General features: G+C 32.5%; 1 protein-coding gene across 3 annotated transcripts; it reads left to right on the top strand.

The window, feature by feature from the left end:
* Window positions 1-4,503: 4,503 nt before the first annotated feature.
* Window positions 4,504-19,446, top strand: LOC143085637 (uncharacterized). Of its 3 annotated transcripts, none has more exons than XM_076262112.1 (2): window positions 4,504-4,729; window positions 16,308-19,446. In XM_076262112.1, the coding sequence occupies exon 2, from the start codon at window positions 16,315-16,317 to the stop codon at window positions 18,199-18,201; it is 1,887 nt and encodes a 628-aa protein (XP_076118227.1). In that variant the 5' UTR covers window positions 4,504-4,729; window positions 16,308-16,314; the 3' UTR covers window positions 18,202-19,446. The 3 variants fall into 3 exon arrangements, with proteins under 3 accessions (XP_076118227.1, XP_076118228.1, XP_076118226.1); XM_076262113.1 differs by lacking the exon at window positions 4,504-4,729 and adding an exon at window positions 10,611-10,634; XM_076262111.1 differs by lacking the exon at window positions 4,504-4,729 and adding an exon at window positions 12,393-12,587.
* The last annotated feature ends 1,327 nt before the right edge of the window (window positions 19,447-20,773 follow it).

The following is a 20,773-nucleotide window of genomic DNA, read 5'->3' on the forward strand; positions in this document are numbered from 1 at the left end:
TTCGTGTCATTGCCATGTATATGTGTTTTCTATAGATTGTCTACATGTCATTTTGTTTTTATTTGTTGATCTAGTTGCTTGTTTTAAAATTTATAGTGATTTTAAAATATTGCAGCATAATCTTGACTTCTGATACCGATTTTTTTTTACATTTTATCATATCTGGGTCAAGTTTTTCGTCGCACATTGTTGTCCGTGTTGTCAATATAATTGAATTTTATGGCGACTGTCATCCAAGTGATATTTTTATATATCTATAAAGTAAGGTTAAATCCGCTGTTTTTCTACATATTGAAATGCCTGTAAAAAGTTAGGAATATGATAGTGTTGTCCATTCATTGAAAGTGTTTGAGCTATGTTAAAGGACTACCAGTTTTGAATTTTCCTTGAAGTTCTGTATTTTTGTTATTCTACTTTTTACATATTAGAACTTTTAAAGAATGGAAAATTATTCACTGAACATATACATGGTACATGTATACATGTAGCAGTTACAAATACAAAACACGTTAACTCAAGCTATTTCCCGTCACGGACAACTTTTTATTATCGAAGGCACTATAATTCATAAAAAGCACTCAAGATTATTGTACAGTGTATTTGATTACTTTCAAATGAATTAGACTTAATACTACAATGCAAACATATCTTAACTCTCTTAGAAAAAAATAGTTTTAACTTGTATTGAACTAAGTATATATTTAAAATAATATTCATTTGATACAGTGTATTTGTCATGGATAGGTTTTAGACTACATTTATGATTTTGATTTTTTTTAACAATTTTATTTGTAGAATCTTATATTTTTCACTTCAAACGATGACGTAACACTTATTCATATATCCGTTATATAGAATGTAAAGTTTAGTACCAGAAAGAAGAATAAACCAAGGTAATTAATTAAGAACTCACAATAAAATTGAAACTGAAAACAGGGAGTGTGTCAAAGAGACATCAACTCGACCAGTTATTCAATATTGAATCCCGAGGATTTTTAAGACTTGACTTCCGCTTATGAAGTCAGAGTCGGGTTTTATATGGTTCATTCTCATTTATCCAACTTTTTTAAAATTATAGGTAGTACAGGTAAAAAAAAAAGTTGGATAGATGAGATCATAGGTAATCAAGACAAAGGGTTTTTCAATTAGAGTTTGGCTTGAATGACAGGTGAAAAATAAGACTGAAAATTATACCCGGATTAAATTTTCTGTAGTATTTTTTAGCATAGCATGTTAAAATGTGCACCTGACATTTAGTTAATGTAATGTAAATCATTTGAAAGTATAGTTAAGTTTTTTAACCGTTAATTAAAATGTTCAGACACATTCAAGTCATTAATTAATAAACAAGAAAAGTGATATTCTAAAGTGTTATATATCATTTTAAAGCTTTTGAATTCTACTAACAGAATATTGCAATTTTGTATATGTAAACAGACTATTTTCATCAAGTCAAAATCAGTTAAACCTTCATTTTGTAATATTATTTCTTTGTCTCGCGTTACACTTTTTAAAGTTTTAGGAAATTCGGAATAATGATTGTATAAGGCATATGAAAAATTCCACCAAACGAGTCTGTCTAGAACAAAGCAAATCATAATTGGTCGATGATGTAATATTGGTTCAAGTTTTCTTCCAAAAGACAGATTTTTTTTAGAGAAAACGATCTAGATGATACAAATTATGTGTCCCATGCACGAAAAATTGCCTTTAATTTTCTAAAGTGTCCACAAAAAAGGGAATACCAGAGCAATCACCATGTCGAAAGCAAAAAAAAAAAATTATTATACTAGTATTTTGTACAAAGCTCACACTTTCGCCTCATGCAATAATCAGAGATTTTAACAACATTCATGGGAGGGGGCAATATTTCCTCGCGGAACTGAAGTGTTTTCCGGACTTTATTATGATCGACAGGCAGATCCGCTACAATACAAAATCATAGAAAACTGCTATGATGTACCCCCTGATTTCGTTGTATATATTTGTGCAGAACTTAAAGACACTGTCATGCAAGATATACCATAGTCCATTCGCCTTGACATTCTGCAGTGTATAAATTGGTACATAAGCAGTGCGTAATGTATTGAAAAATTTCAATTGCTTTTGTAATTAAAATGTATATTTAAACAAAAAGTTTCAATTCAATTTGTATTTTTTATTTTTTTTATTTGTTAATTAAAAGCTTAGTATATTATCTAAGAAAATAAATTTCTCTCATAAAATGCGTCAAAATTTAATTTGGAAAGCCATCTGAAAAACTTGCATTCTAAAGTTTTTTTATTTTGGCTAATGTCTTCAAATGTGTAACGTTAGGTGACACTTGTATCATGCGACGTTTCAGACTTAGATTCACACAACATACAATGGAACTAAAGAAATGTTCAGCAGATACACACATCATACATTTTTTTAATTGTAATGCAAGCACAATGGTTTAAAATATGCATAGCACACACTAAAGGAATGTTCAGTAGAATAGTACATTTATTGGTTTGTTATAACTTTCACCTACAATTTAAGAAAGTAAAGTAATAAAGACAGTCATATACTTTCAATAGATGTTAATATAAAAATATTACTGATTTGTGGGTTTCTTCTGTATAAATGATGAAACATTTATTTATTATTTAAAATATACTAAATTTTAAAATGTAACAAGTTTACTATTGCCTATTTTATATATCTATTTTAAATTATATAAAAAACATACAGGAACGAATTTACGGTCAAATTTTAGAAAGACACCTTAGTATTACTAAACAAACAATCCAATAATTAACAAAAATAAAAAGTTGGCTAAATGAGAATACCTTATTTTAAAAAGTTGGATAAATGAGAAGACACCTTTTATATAGCCGCAGCTAAATAATATATTTTTATTTCATATTTTTTCAAATGTCACTCCTAATGTCATGGTAACCCACCCTTTCCAAAATCATTGAACTGCAACTAGAACTTAATTTCTAACATATAGTAAATCTGCGATGTAAACCTATTTTACGACTTCGTTGAAAAAAAAAGGGGGGGGGGTCGTGGTCGTGAGAACATTGAGACTTCTCACTTATTGATTATGTTTTGTTTTAATTAATAGAAAAAACACATAAAATAATTGTCATGTATTATATGTATATATATCTACAATTTATCCAAATCCTTTTACGTGAAATCGGAAATAATAAAAAAAACTTCAAAACAAACCTTGATCGCTTTCTCAGCTGTTACATGTTTTATGGTTTTACAGCAATTTTCTTTCAATGTTCCTTAATTGCATTCAGAAAATAATAACTTCAAAGCGCATATTAAGTTTATTTTGCAATTTTATTTAGAAGTTTATAGAAGTCTATAAAAAAACTTAAAAATCGTAAAACATTTACGATTTTTATAGGATTGCAATGACATTACGTGTATGTTTCATTATTATTACGTTATTAGGATTGACTAACAACAATCTCGCGTAATTCTGAAATCAACCTTCATTTCCAAAAATGAAATGCAACATTCATGATGACTAGAGCTTCTATAATAAAGTTCACAGGTAAGGCCGGAAAAGAAAAATTAGCATGTCAGAAATCGTGTTTTCATCACCTTAGGACAAAAATGTAATTATAAGTATTGAATGTTTCTTTTAGTAATTTTTTAGGGTTGTTAAAGCGTTGACCGTGTGCACATTTTTAGAATAAAGCAACGAAGCGCTTCAGCGCTTCATACAAACTGTACTTCAGTCAACGCTTTTACATAAAATAAATTCACAAAAGGGAGCATTCAATTCTTAAATACAGCTGTCAACTGGTATGAAATTCCCCTAAGTTGTCTTGTACATGTTGTATGATGTCAAATTTCCCAACATAGGGACGAATTTTACCATATACAGTACCAAACGTTCTTTTACATGTAGGTTCACGTATAATTTACGTCCGAAATTATTTGTGCAATGTGTTCTAGTATTGTTATGCGTTTACTTTTCTACATTGGCTAGAGGTATAGGGGGAGGGTTGAGATCTCACAAACATGTTTAACCCCGCCGTATTTTTGCGCCTGTCTCAAGTCAGGAGCCTCTGGCCTTTGTTAGTCTTGTATTATTTTAATTTTAGTTTCTTGTGTACAATTTGGAAATTAGTATGGCGTTCATTATCACTGAACTAGTATATATTTGTTTAGGGGCCAGTTGAAGGACGCCTCCGGGTGCGGGAATTTCTCGCTACATTGAAGACCTGTTGGTGACCTTCTGCTGTGTTTTTCTATGGTCGGGTTGTTGTCTCTTTGGCACATTCCCCATTTCCATTCTCAATTTTATTAATCTTATTACACATTCTAATCTTTGAAGCAATAAATATTTAATGTAGCAAATGAGTTAGTTGTTCCATTCCACATTTCCAATAATTATTTTGTCGATCAATGTTCGGTCAGGTTGACAGCCTCTTTGACAAGTACAATGCTTCATTGTACGTATATGTGCCTCACACATAAAAGTCCTGATATCGTAATCAATATAACGGGGAACCGGTGCCTAGAAATCAAGCAATTTTCCTGAAATCATGATCAACAAGTACATGACAAGATGATTAACAATTTGATCGTATCATTATATTGATATTGAACACATCTAATGATATTACTAAATTGAATCGTCAATGGAGTCAGATGTAAATATATGTACGTGTGCACAAACATTTGTTATTGCGAAAAAGATCGGAATCAAAGGACGACTTTATCATGTTTGTACAGGGTAAGTCAGAATATTTATGTCCAACACACACACTTTTTTTTCAAATCGAAGTCGTTAATGAATTTTCACGATGCATGGTCGATGTTGCATTTTTTTTTGGTCCTCAAAATGATTTAATGTTATAAAATAAACTGATTTAGAATGTAAGAGATAAATCAGGACCAATACCCTAGCTCTGACTGCAAGGCTTATGACAGCCCGGGTACTATAGTAGTCCACCAGGAGTGGTATCGACTTCAGGGCTATTGTACACCTTTTTACTAGCTTATAGCCATACAGCAGTTGTCTTAACTTTACAGCTTATGGTAACCTTTGTACTTATAGTCCACCAGCAATGGTGTCGACTCCAATGCTTATTATACATTTGGGTAACAACAGTCCACCAAACATGCTATTGGCTTCAGAGCTTATGATAGCCCGGGTACTGTAGTAGTCCACCAGCAAAGGTTTCGATTTCAGGGCTAATATACACTTGGTTACTTATAGCCATTCATCACGTGACTCGGTTTTAAAGCTGATGGTAGTCTTTGTACTAACAGTCCACTAGCAATGGCGTCGACCCAGGGCTTATTATACATCTGGGTACCAGACATGGTATTGACGGGGATTACGATAGCATGAGTACTGATACTAGTAGTCCACAAGCATTGTTTGTCGATGTCAGTAATACACTTGCTCACTAATAGCCACCCAGCAGTGGTATCGGCTGCAGCCGTAGGGCTTATGAAACCAATGGGTACTTATAGCAAACCAACATTGTCGTCGGCTTCAAAGTTTACCCAAAGAAACTTGACTTACTTGACTTAATCCACTTCGTCCCGTGGGGGACATAGGGCGACCACAGTAGCTTTCCATCTTTTCCTGTCTTTTGCTAGTTTCTTTGCTTCACCCCATGTTTTCCCAATTTTCTGAAGATCAGATGTTTTAAAAATCTCTGCGCCAGGTTGATTTTGGTCGCCCTCTTTTACGATGGCCCTGAGGATTCCAATCTAGTGCCTGTCTTGTTACATTTGTGTTGCTTTTACGAAGAGTGTGTCCAATCCATTTCCATCTTCGTGTTGTTATCGTTCTTTCTATTGGCTCTTGTCTTGTCCTTTTCCATAACTCTTTGTTGCTAATTGTGTTAGGCCACTTGATTCCAATGATGTTTCTTATGCACCTGTTCATGAAAACTTGTAATGTTTTTGTAGATGCAGCTGTCAGTCTCCAAGTTTCTGACCCATGAAGAAGAATAGATTTTACATTTGAATTGAAGATCCTGATTTTGGTGTTTGTTCTGAGCGCTTTGCTCCACCAAAGAAACTTACTTTAAATAAATCAAATTTAAACAGTAATAATATATATTTAGGTTTTAAACGGGAAACTCCACACTAAAATTTACGACAAAAGGGACGTTTTTTTGTTTCATATCGTTAATTTTCCATTTTTAGATGGTTATGTTCCTTTGGCACCATCTTACGGTGTATATATTTCACAACTCGTTTGCTATGCCCGTGTCTGTTGTGACGTTTTTGATTTTAACGAAATTAACCTATGTATTACTGGTAAATTATTAAGCATGGGATTTCGTTACCATAAATTTCTTAAAACTTTCACTACATGTTTCCATAGATATAAACATTTGGTTTTGAATTTTGATTGTATCTGTAGAAAACTTATTTCTAACTGGATAGAACATCCTCATTTTACGGAAATGATGTTAACCGTGCCTGAAATTTAGAAACGGGTAAACTTATCGATCCTTTAAATAAACTTATTATAAAAGGTTACCAATTCAACACAGTGACTGTTATACGATCATTGAATATTGTTTAATTGGTATTAATATTGATTGTGTTATCAGTAAATTAAAAGCAAACTAAATATTACAAGTATGTTATATACATATCCACATTTCACGGATCTACAATCTGTCGATACCTTTATCTTGGCATTGCACAAGGTCATTTTTTTCTCTGACTGTTTATGACGTCTTTACACTAAATTCATTGGATGTTGGATGTCGGTACTGAATGATAATTTAGTCTTAGATGCATGATTTTTTTATTGGTTGTTAGTCATGTGTTAGTGGCTTTGAACTAGCTGCCAGTTAATTTGCATATTTTATTCATATTGCGCCATAAATCAAATTTATTCGGTCGGTATATGTTTACTTGTTTTGTTAATATTTCATTTTGCTCGAGTAAAACTATTTTATTTGATATTCTATAGTGTGTATTTCTATGATGTAGTTCCAGGTTAGGGTGAAGGTTGACGCACGCTGCATTTGTTTGCACCTGTCCTAAGTCAGGAGCCTGTTGTTCAATGGTTGTCGTTTGTTGATGTGGTTCATAAGTGTTTCTCTTTTTCTCTTTTTTTTTTTTTTTTTTTTTTATATATATATATATATATATATTAGACCGTTTGTTTTCCTGTTTGAATTGTTTTACACTTGACATTTAGGGACCCTTTATCTGAGCTTGTTGTTCGATGTGAGCCAAGGCTCCGTGTTGAAGGCCATACTTTGACGTTTAATGGTTTACTTTTTAGACACTGTGACTTGGATGGAGAGTTGTCTCGTTGGCAGTCATACCATATCTTCTTATTTCTATCAGCACATTGTAATTGTAAAAAGTTTATAGATAAGAGATGCTGTATGTGTTGGACCTGATCTACTGCACTGTGTTAACATTAAAGGGGAATATTGACCACTGAATATTTTAAAAACAATGGAAAAACATTTGCTTTCACACTTGCCAAACTGTTATTTTATCATGCTATTAAAAAATATAAAATTATAGGCTACCTAGCTGGCTTGTTTTTAAGCTACAGATTGTGTAAAACTGAAACATTTTGTAAAATCCATTCAAGGAAAAAAGAATTATGCAAATATAGAAGAAAAAACCTAATTGATCTAATACAATATATAACTATACATGACTTTTTGTTGGTATTATGCAAAATAGAGAAGAAGAAAAACAAACGATACTTTTTTTTAATCGAAATTAAAAAAAATATGAGTTATCTGCCCTTATAAAGCTAAGTAGAAAAAAGTGAGAAATAATAAACAAATATTCTGTATTTTTAAAAGTTAGAATCTCAAACCGTCACCATTTAATGAAATTCCTAACACACTAGCATGCTAGTTGCATTCTTGTCTGAAAATCTGCTTATCTAATTAAAATCTAGATCGATAGTGTTTTCAGTGCTATTTTATGTTCAGCGATGGCGCCCGGGGATGGCGCAAACATGGCAAAGGTCTCCACATCAAGTTAAACTTTTCTTTTGAAATAAATGAAACGAAAATTAATAAAATGTAATATTCGTGACATTCACGTCAAAATTATTAGGTATTATCAGGATTTATTATCTTAACATGCTTGAAAACAGATACTGATGCCTAACAGGAAAACATTACATTTAGACGAGGAAAAATATAATAATGACCTATAAAATTTAACATAAATGATTAGCTTTATATTCTTGTCATATTTGAATTAAGTGGATCAGCAATCAAATGATTTGATTTAAATAAACCTCTTTGTTTATTTGTGTGGTGAAGATGGACTTTTACTGGTTTACATGTATACATCCACTTGTCCTTTGACATACGTTCTTTAATCAGTACCTTAATACGTCTGTATGTATATCTAGAGTTATTATTTATAAACAAAGTATTTGTCTGTATGTAGATCTAGATATTGTTTATAAACTATGTACAAACTTATAGATACACCAACGATCAGAATCATATCAGTCAAGTGTTCAGTTTAATTAACCTAACACGAACTTACTTAGCCCCAGTCACACTGTCACGTTTCAAGAGCTACGTTTTACTACATTTTGAAAGCGTAGCGAAACGTGAATATACGTAACGAAGCGTATCAAAACGTGAATATACGTAACGAAGCGTATCAAAACGTGAATATACGTAACGAAGCGTATCGAAACGTGAATATACGTAACGAAGCGTATCGAAACGTAGTGATCCTTTGTTCAAAACTAGACCTGCCCCGTATGTTTTGAAAATTCAACAACCATCGTAGCGAAAATTGAAACGAAATAGAAACCTAGTAAATACGTATCAAAGCTTAGAGGAACGCAACAAAACGTGCTTACTACGTATCAAAACGTATCAATACGTGGTGAAAACGTAGGTCTACAACGTACTTATACGTAGCAGAACGTGATAAAAATGTAGCACAAACCTAGAAATCCTAGTTTTCAAAATAACGGGACACTTTAGTGCAAAACGTAGTTGAAACGTAGAATTTTAAAACGTAGTAAAACTTGACAGTGTGACTGGGGCTTTAATAATTACGCTAGGACAAAACACGTTTTGCCTTGCCTTTACTGATAGATTGATACAAAATCGCTAGGTTAGATATGTCCCTAAAATCACCAAATATCCAGAAAGCTGGCATTGGATTGAATTTGTTTCAGTTCAAGAACAATCAGTATAACCATAGTATATCTTAATCTTATACTTCCAACTAGATGTACGTTAAGCATTGTACAATATGTAAATGCTTGTAATTGCCCTGTTGAATAAGCTAAACGCATATAATATGCAATCGCTTTGTGTGCCGCCAATTTGATAAATAACATTATTGATATATATTTTGAAATATCTCAAGCCTTCGACTCCACATTGTTTCCATTTTGATGATGCACAATTAAGTGGACACACTTGGTCTTGTCTGTTTTATTATCTCCATGAGTATTTACAACTCTTGCGTGGACATTTTCAAGTATTGGAACGTAACTTCGAATTCAAACACTAGAGACATTATTATAGATTTATATGCTCATTAATTTATTTGAAAAAAATACTACCACAAGTAAGGTAGGTACAAAACCAATTGTGGAAGAACATCTTATGTGTAGTCCTCATTTGCAAATTATTAATGCATGTATTTGTTGTTATATTGCATGTTGAAAATGACATTTTTCTTGTTCTTGTATCTACTCCACGTGAAGATGTTTTCTATCAAATATACCATTATATACATAAACAGTATGTATCATAAATTTAAAATGAGTGACTCAATTTTATTAAGTTTAATTATATACTCATTAGATATGTAATAGAAGAGAGAGTTCAGAGAAAAAAAATACTAATGCGTATGTATATATATGCATCTCTGAAGTATTTGCAGGTTTATTTAATCTCATAAAAATTAGTACAAATGTATTTCATTAGACCTGAGAAATATACAGCAGCTTTTATATTTCAACACAAATTTCAACACAAATATCAAATGCATGTTGCATCTTTTGTGCATATGTCTCCTAACATCACATCATATTGTTGGTTGCAATGGTAATCCACTTCACATTATTACCATGTAGTTACACTCCGTTCTTTGTATATTTTTTTCAAAATAATTGATTGTAATGTACATTGCCTTGCATCCTTTCAATGTCATTATCGGTATAAAAAAATATAAAAAAAGTATTTAATTTATACAGGAATAAATGGAATTTTTTAACAAATAACTATAGACTATTGTTTTCTGTAGATTTTACTTGTCCACTGTAGTTGTTTCAGAACTCCATGTAAAAAGTCAGCTATTTTTTTTATTTTGAACATAGACCATGTGATCCAATTTTAAATTTGTAAAATTTTTGAGTTAAAATTGCATGTCTGGATAAACTTTAGTATTCAAACACTTATTCGTTCTTATTCAATTCTGTTTGATACGAATTTTAATGACAATTTTAATGGTGCATGAAGCATATAAAATTTTAATAGAGCAGAGAATAAAAATTAATACTTTCAAACTATTATGCAACGATAACACATTTTGTAAAACGTAAATACAGGTACGATAAAGATTAAATAAATAAAAAAATGCAACACCTGTAACGTTTGTTTGATCCTACTTCGCTCACCTGGATGGTCTAAAGACGTGTCAGGAACTTAGTAAGTAATATTTGATTTTAATTTTTTCATTTAAAAGTTCATCGTTTGATTGAGGAACTATGATCTTCTATATCTTCTTAATCTAAAAGAAAAGCGTAGCAGTTGAATGGAATAGTTGGTTAAAAAGTAACAAGATCTTTATTAAATGGAATTTAAAATAAAACAGAAGATGTTCTATGATTGCCAATGAGACACCTTTCCACTAGAGACCAAAATGATACAGAAATGAACAACTACAGGTCACCGTACAGCCTTCAACAATGAGCAAAAGCGCATTTTAATGCCGTTTTCAATAAATGTAAGCACACATCGTCCCATTGAACAAAAAGTTAAGGTATTTGATTAATGAGCATTTCAGTTTACTTGACCGGAATCTATTCAATGATATGTGCTAGCGTTTTATTAGGGTTTTATTATAACTGATGCATTGATTGTTATTTGCTTGACGTCCAGTGGCAAATATTTCATTCATATTCAGGACTTGAACACATAATTATCAAGTCCATAAGGTAAATTTTGAAAAGTTTTTCGTTAGATGAATGTCTGGATTGATATACAGTGTATTGTATTGTATAGTGTAGACGAGACCCATTTTTTGGGTGATTATGAAAATACAGAGATGTGTCCTTTGTTAATTTATGCATTATTGTCATTTTGCTTAGTTTCTTTTGTTACCTATTGTGATATCGGACTCGGTCTTCTTTTAACTAAGTTTTATTGTGCGTATTGCTGTGGTTTTTTTTTACATTGGCTAGAGGTATTAGGGGAGGGTTGAGATCTCACAATACATGTTTAACCCCGCTGCGCCTGTCTCAAGTCAGAAGACCCTGGTCTTTGTTAGTCTTGTATGATTTTTAATTTTATTTCATTTTATATATATTTCGGAGTTTATTTTGGCGTTCATTATCATTGAACTAGTACACATTTTCCGGGTGCAGGTTTTTCTCGCTGTGTCGAAGGCACATCGATGGCCTTCGGCTGTATTCTACTCATTGGACGGGTTGTTGTCTCTTTGACAATAAAATGTCCCAGCGGGACATTTTATTTAACCTATGATATGGCATCCAACATACCTAGTAAAATCTAATCGTTTTACATTTATATTTATGTCTATATTTGAGTGACCGTCAGAGGTTTTCGGAGGCCATTTCGATGGTCAATTAGATGGCGTCTAGACTAAGATAAGCACAAAATGCTGATTCATATTATCGAGTCCATTCATTTTTAATTATTTATTTTAGACTTTTTTTAAATAAGGGTATGCGAGTTTGTTATAAATCAAAATATGAGAATTTAAGTAAAATATGTGAACATGAATTAAACAGCTATTGTACCTGTAACCAAACCCAAAATTATTTAGGAAATAATGTCTTTCTTATACAAATTTTATTTTGGCGTCGTTCGATGGAAAAGCTTGCAAAGTTTGCAGTACAGTATCAACATGTCTTCAACAGCAACACATCAACATTTCACACTAAATTGAATATATCAATTTTTGTAAAATTGTTGGAAAAATTAAAGTGTAGAAAATGATCTTAATATGGGTGAAGATTTACAGGGGCAATTTTCCTACCTCAACATTTTTGATTGAGCTATATGGTAACTTCCCAAAGGTAGATAATGGACAAGTGTGATTCCTCGACAGATCGGTTATATTTTTCAATCCTTACCAGTGTAATGATACAAGATACACTTAACTTGTTTAATCTACATTTGTAGGTTGACAATGTTACAAATATGTAAACAAACTACCCGATGTTATCTTCAAAATGAATTTGAACACGCAGGTATTACCGGTATGGTAGTCGTATGATAGCTGTTTTGGATTACTTTATACATGTGGTTTCTACCTTTTTATTTAAAAAGACAGTACATATTACACAAAGTGCCACCGGAACCTTGAGACCGACTTAAGTGGATTTGAGTGGATGTACTTAATTGCCATTATTGAAGGTAAATTTGTCTGTGACCTAATTGGTTAGTCCTACAAGTGGTTAAAATGAAGTCCTCCCTTCGAAAGTTTTACACACTCTTCAATGTTTATGGACTGTAATTGAATGTCTGGTTATGTTGGGGTTCTTGTCGCCCAGTCTTTCCTAATCTTTCTAGTTTATTCAGTGAGGGAACGGATCTGTACGTTTTTTTTATGCCCCTGCATCTAAAAGTTGGGGCATATTGTTTTACCCCTGTCCGTCCGTCTGTCCGTCCTTTCTTCTGTCCTTCCGTCCGTCCTTCCGTCCGTCCTTCCGTCCGTCCTTCCGTTCGTCCTTCCGTCCGTCCTTCCGTCTGTCCTTCCATCCGTCTCTTCCGTCCGTCCCATTGTGGGTATACAGTTATTCAGCTTAACTCCTACTACAGTTTGAATCCTAGCACTTTGCTGTCTGTTTGTACATATATTGAAGGTGTGTATGTGGTCAAGGTTTTGATCTTTATTAATATTTGCTCTTTTGGGGGATGATCAACAAATATTAATATAATATAAAACAACAAACCAGAGTATACTGATTTGCATCACTACAATATAACAGTTATTACGGTGAGGTTGAATTCCTTGTAATTTATTCATCATCCACGCACGATCTAATATATCTCTGTACATTAACACCAGTTTCAGATATAGAGATGTGTTTTTTTCTGAGACAGGTGCTTTTGACCATCCACAAGGACTTGCGGTCATCCAATGTTCAATACTTCAGTACTTTGATTGGTTTTTTTTTTTGCTAAGGGGTTGTCGGTTCTACTTCCAACTTCTGACTTTTAGTTATTGTACATTTGGTGTCTCCTATCTTCTATTTTTCTATTTGTTGATGAAAAGATTTTAATTTAGTGTGATTTTTTTCGACGTCCTTTTTAAAATGAATTACAAATATCACCTTCCAAAGTTTATTAGCTAAGAAAGCCGATAAATAAACAAGACGTTATAAAAAACATTGGGCAAATTTTTATGGTTATATGGTATTGTTTGTTTAATAATATTGAAGTTTATTAGTTTTAGTAGTAGGGTTTGGCACATGTGATCACAATCGATTTAAGTTTTCTCCGTACACTTATCATCTTCACGTGCCAAGGGGTACGTTACAGTTCCCCCTCTCACCTCTAAACTTAAAAAATATATTAGCCTTGTTATTGTGCTTGCAGCTTCTAGTTGTGTATACAACACTTTCTAATTTCATGTTCGTAACGTACTTCCAATTGTTCAAACCCATATTTCCGAAAATGGTTTTATAAAAGTATAACAATATAATACAGGAGACTATATACATCCGTCTTGACCGACAGTAAAGGACCTATATATCGTCCCCTTTCAATTTATAATTGGAATGGGTGTCGTAACATCATCCACGACTCACTCGGTAACTACTGCTCGAAATGGATAAAACGAGAAAAAGTTGATAAGAAATCCTTAGATTCTATTTTTTTCAATTCAGCAATGAACATAGTTGATAAATGAATACAACATTTTTAAGAACATTTTACTCTCAACTACAAACATAGTAGCCCTAATTTCCGTATCAAATATTAGCTAGTATTTTTTATTATAATCCATGGCGTTGTCAGTTTATTTTCAATCATTGTTTTCAATCTATGAGTTTGACTGTCCCTTTGGTATCTTTCCTCCCTCTTTTCTAAGAGAACTCGCCAAGGAATTTGTTTTTGTCCCGGCTGATAAGGCTGCTTAAAAGATCATTATTGTTGGACATAAATCATACATTGAGGTTCTGCTAAAGGAAATTACGAATTCACCAACATTTCAATTGACTTCATTTTTGAAAAATGACGTCTGTAACAAACATAAATGTTTAGCTACCTAATACAATGAAAGTTCCAACGATGTACTGGCTTCTGAAGCTACAAAACACCTTACAAATATATATATATATATTTATTTCGTCTTCAAGCCATTGTTCCACTTCTAAACTTTCTATTTTATTCACTGGTACACTTGGTACAATTAAAAAACTGGTAAATATTTGTTCAAATAAGGCCTTTGAAAATAGTGGATTTAATTACTTATGGAGTGTCAAAAATTCTGTGGATGTACATGATAAATTACATGCTTATACTGTATTTGCGATTTCGAATAAGTTTTGATTTTTTCTACCCTATATATCGCTTTGCCTCATAATTTTCGTAAAGTAACAATTCACACACTTAATTAAATATGCATTTAAAAAGTCAGAATGGGAATAAATCTATGTTCAAACTATTTTAGGTATTTTTTACTAACAACAAACAAAGAGAACTACATGTATGTCAATTTGACCTGCTTTGATACTACCCTTGAATTTTTACTAGACAGGGATATTACGTATAACGTCAAGTTATCGGAATTCCAATAAGGACCAACATGTGCACCTATTATTGCAGACCTGCTTCTGTATTGTTATGAGTTACAATTTATAACTAAAATCAGCAAAGACTCATCAAAACAACATCTGATACAAAAAATTAATAACACTAAGTCTTTTAAGGCTCTCGATAATGACAACTTCAGTATGTACATTAAAGAGATTTATCCTGCTAAACTAACTTTAAATAAAGTTAATACTTACAGTAAACACGGCCTTTTCCCTTATCTTGATATCTATATCTATAACGGGAAGCTTAATACAAAAAAAAAAAAAAAAAGGCAGTGGCTATTCGTCACACACATCATCAAAAAGACTGTCCTTGTGCAAATTAAAACGTAACCTTCGCCCGATCAGTTGAAATAACATTGGTCATAAAGAATATTACCATAAAAGATTGGGTGTGAAATATATACCTGAACGTATAAGATGTCTGCATGTTGATTTATATTTACGATTTATGTCCTTGTACGATGATAAAATTTAATACATGTTTTGATTAGTTTGTGATATCGAAAACCCTGATGCTATCATTTTTCAGTAATACATGTGTACATAGATTTCTTTCTGTAAAATCAAATACGTTGGTACATACACAAGCCAAATGAACAAGTTGAGATATATAGACACCATAATATGCTGACAAGGGAACATCACAATTTAAAACAAGGATAATTAACAATGGGGAAAAGAAAAATCATCCCTTTTATTATTATGAATCGTTGAATATTAATTTGACAACTAATGGTCCAAATCCGTGTTACAAACTAAATCCGAGGGAAACACAACAATTATAGGAATACAACGAAACAACAGAAACACGGAAGTGAACAAAAAAACCAAAAGAAAAAAACTATAAGATAACAACTGCCAATTTTCTGACTTGGTACAGGACAGTTTAAGAAAAAATGGTAGGTTAAACCTGGTTTATGTGGCTAGCCAAACCTCGCACTTTTATGGCAATGTTAAATATAACACTAACATGACACCATTACATGACACGAATACAGTACAAATAAATACAAGAACATTCAGGACACATAAATAATTAAATACACAAATAAACAATACAATAGTGCATTTCGACATGCTAACCACACAGAACACAAAACAGCACAACAGAACCACGAACTGTCTTTCAGACGACTGGGTCAACGCAACAAAGATACTGTTCAATATCAGGTTTGTAACTATGTCATTTGATGTGTTTTATAACAATAACACGATTTCAGATAGCAAATTCGATACATTAAATTGATATTCAACTTCTGGGTAGAAAAGGATCTATTTTTTTAAATATTATAGGATTATTTTCTATTTGCAGTTTGTAAATGAAAAAGGCAATGAGAATTTGTTTTATCCGATGGATAGTTGTCGGAATTGGTGTATTTGCTGTTAGCTTGGTATTCCTTGGACTACATACTTCGTCGCTACAGGGCTCTACCATAAAACAAAACACAAATCGTCGAGATGACGTAAACACTGACTATAATATGTTTGACCACCAATATACTCCCGCGAATTTGAAATTACGTCAATACAAGCAGTTACCAATAGATACAGGAATTTCCAACCTAAAAGAAAATCTTATAAAACTGGCAAAAGAAATTCAGAAAACTAAAATCCATATTAGAGGAACAAAGGCTAGGGAATCCTTAACGAATGTCATTGATGTGGTAAAAGATTTATTTAGACTGACCAATACAAGTATGGATAATTTTCATCGGAAGACAAAATCGTCGAAGCATATTTGCAAGGAAATCTATAAAGGGACAACATACGGTTATCCGTTCTTTTACAAAGGATTTGAAACCAAAAACTGTTCATATGCAACTTCTATAGACAAGCTAGTAACTGTTGTTTTTATTCATAAACAAGAAAAAGTCAGTAAGTTAGAACATATTTTGAAAAACATTTTGAATTACAATCCTCGATTAAAAGTTGTAGTAGGAAAAGAAAAGAATTCAAGAATATCTCTTTCAGAATCTTTCGGTAATGTAACTGTCATAGATTATTCTAAGGCAGATTCAGATGGTACAATTTGGAATTTATTGATAACAAAAGTAAAAACCGAATATGCGCTGATTGCTAGAAACATTTCCACATTTAACATTGATGCACGTCTAGAACGACTTGTTCGGGAAATAGAAGCCTTAGACGTCGTCACAGCTGGTGGGGCATCACGTGACCAAAATGGCCTTTGGAAACTTGGATGTTATCAGACAGCTTATAAAAACTTCTCACTGATTTATGACGAAGGCTATGACGAATCTCTTCATGAATGTATTTTTTGTGATTACATAAGTGGTTCATTTCTTTCTAGACTATCAACTTTTCAAAGCTTTCCATTTGACGCGAAAATGAATGGGATGTCGGTCTTTCATGATTTCTTCTTACGTCTTTCACAGAGTAAATTAGAGTCTGTTATTTGTCCTGATTCAATGTTTTATATGCAAAAACAAAAACAGTCTGACAATTATAATGACTGGGCACAGCTTGGCATTAAATGGAAATTATATCGTATGAAAATTTCTGACGAAGTTGATATACAGTTTCCATGTAAAAAGGAAACCTATAAATGTTTTAATGGTCTAGGGTATGTGTTATCGCCATGTTGTCTCCAAGAATTAGCTGACATGATTAATTTCATAATGAAAACGTGTGAGGAATCGAATGTTTTATGCGAACTCCAAGAAGGAACATTGTTAGGTGCTGTCAAATTCCACAAAGTTTTACCTTGGGAAAGAGACGCAGATTTAACGTTTCTAACGGCAAATTTTACGGCATTAACAAAACTAAAATCTTATATTATGAAAAAATATTCTTTTACATATGATGCAGCAAGTTTGTGGTGTTGTGCTGACAACAGGACTGCCGGAGGAAAAATGAAAGTTCACAGCAAACACTGGCACATTGAAATGTACGGACAACATCTCATGGATTCAGAAAAGTTACTAACGGATGGATTAAAACCCACCAAAATTTTATTAAATGGTCAATGGGTAGGAGTCCCTAGAAATCCTGGTTGGCACGCTAGAAATCGATACGGACATGAAATATATGCACATGCTCAACACTGGATGGCTATGGGACAGGGTAATGGTTGGATTGATTACAAAACAAACCAGTTTACCCCTTGTCGAACACCAGGAAGACATGACTGCGTAGATAGTTTTAACGGGGATGGCAATCTTCCATTTTCGCTTCCAATTCCATAAATTCACATTGTTATTTTTGAAGCATTATATGTACCATTACCAGGTTTACGATTACTCATTATCACCATTTAAATCTAAATTTAAAATAGAGAGAACTGGAGGAGCGTCTACAACAACATTCGTTAACATAAAAGAGAGAAGAGGAAGTTACCAAAGAGATATTAAAACTTAATAAGTAGATGACAAACTGACATCGCCACATACAACCAATAATAGAATTCACAAAACTACACGTGCTCCGGAAGGGTAATCAGATCCCATTACACATGAGTTCAACCGTCACATTGCTCAAGTATATACAAATTTGATGTTGAGTAGTTTGGTGATGACACATAAGAATAAAAAGTGGAAGAGTTTGTGGATTCAACAATTGCAACAAATCTGTCGTCATATTTCATAATGGTCAACCAATTCGTGATGGTGTCTGTAAATAAAGACAACAGTCGTATAGCGGCGTTAAAAGTTCATAAATCGGTTGATAGGAAACAAATCCGGGTTGCAAACTTAAAACCGAGGGAAACACAACAAGTATAAGATTTATGGAAAAACAAACGAACAACAGGAACACTGAAGTGTACAAAAAAAACCTTAATCCAATTATTTTATAGATATGACTTAATTCAGCCTCTTTACTTGTAGTCCTTAATTTCATAGCTTACTTGTAAGCAACAAACCAATATGAAGAACATCACGATAGAAAAAATAAGCTCTGGACTATCGAATCAAATGGGAGATGTATACTAGATTTGCATGCGCTGTTAGAATGTTGCAACATAGTAATGGGAAGTTCCCAATTTGAAAGCGAAATGATATCTTTTGTCGAAGTGTTTTGTTCTTAACTAACCTTCATTTTCAATTTTTAGATATAAATCAAGACATGTAGCGGACTTTACTTATCTTTTGTATCCTTAACTTTAGGTTCGATGGTATAGATTGCGTTCAATATTGTCACCAAACTTACTTAATTAGCGAGAGGACATCTATATTGTACAACGTGCAGTTTTAGGCTAATGTTAGGCTCTTTCAACTCTCATAAGCAGCTACTTAAAATCCTATCAAATATTAGTAAAAAATCAATTCGGTAAGAAGAGGAACAAAGTTGGTGCCCATTGTGATGCCGATTGTTTGTCTCTTCATAGGCGTAACAAAAATGTTATCAAGAAATTATGAATACTTATAATGTCAGTTTCAGAGTATTTTATTGTTTAATTGATTTTGTTTCCCTCACTAAAACAAGAAATTATTTTTATGTTGACCTTTTTTATGGAACAAAATATTTTGATTTGTCATGTTTGGAATTCGGTATTCTTTCGTAAAGAGTTGAACATTTAAATGTTTTATACTACTTGTATTGCAAGAGAAAGTATAATAGACTGTATGTAAACTAGCAAATCTTATGACATTTTAAGTATCCGCATCTGATTCACATGTAAACTTCCATTATCGCTATTTTTTGCATTTTTCCTTTGATCTTTTTTTGTGATAATTTTCATATCCTGCTACTCGCTTGAGATGGAAAAATTATTGCTAGAAACTAAGGAGGCCACGTGGCGTTGCTAACGAAATTGACATGAAATTGACAACTTCGTCATAAGTAAAATAGCGATAAACAGATTATCATTGGTCATCTCAACTCGATTGCTTTTCTCACTTTCGCTGTACCAGCTCAAGCGAGAAAATCAATCTCGTTGAGATGATCAACGATAATCTATAATTATTGTAGGTAGTTCCACATTACTCTATCTTTGATTGCTGATTTATGTTAACAGTTCAATAACAGGATTTGTATACCATTGGAAGACATACAGTATAATGTTGTTTGTATATATACGGATACTTGTTTTCCATTTCGTTTAATTTGTTTGAGCTTTTGATTTCGCCATTTGATAAGTGACTTTCCATATTTGTATTAACGACCTCACTGCCTGAACTCATTTTGGAAAGATTGTCTCTTTTTTCTGATCCATTGCCTTGCAAAGTTCTCCACTGAATCCATCAGTATTTTAAAGTTCTGTTTTCAATATAGATTAACAATTTCGCAGATCAGTGTTATTGGCAATGTCTAGGCAATACCGTGACTATCTGATTATATGGCTTGAGATGTGTGCATTCCCACCCAAGACGTTTCATAGAAGACCAATTTTATTTTACAAATTATTTCTTTTTATATTCTTGTAATCATAATGAAAGTAACCAGCGCAAACGCGGGAAAGAATGAAGACCAAAAATAGATGTTTAGGAATTTAGACGAGACATTATATACATTTCCTTATTTTAATTCGATAGATTAAACAATGTATAAAATATTCCCATGATCACACAACCGTGGTAGGTTTTGTACAGTGTATCAAAAATACCAGACTCATAAATTAGTACGTCAGACGTACGTTAAACTTTTAAATATTTCTAAAACTGGGTCTATGCAAAGGAAGACTGAAAAATGGCCTTATTGAATATCACTTTTTCAATAGTCAATTAAACCACGCATTTATCGAAACAAAATACATCATAGAGGGACGAAAAATACCAAAGGGACATTCAATTTCATAAGTCAAAACAAACTGACAACGCT

The sequence above is a fragment of the Mytilus galloprovincialis genome, chromosome 8 (assembly GCF_965363235.1).
Source record: "Mytilus galloprovincialis chromosome 8, xbMytGall1.hap1.1, whole genome shotgun sequence".
Taxonomy (NCBI): Eukaryota; Metazoa; Mollusca; class Bivalvia; order Mytilida; family Mytilidae; genus Mytilus; species Mytilus galloprovincialis.

What these genes read in the sequence shown, in the direction of transcription:
- LOC143085637 (XM_076262112.1), top strand. Translation starts at nt 16,315, where the DNA reads ATGAAAAAGGCAATGAGAATTTGTTTTATCCGATGGATAGTTGTCGGA.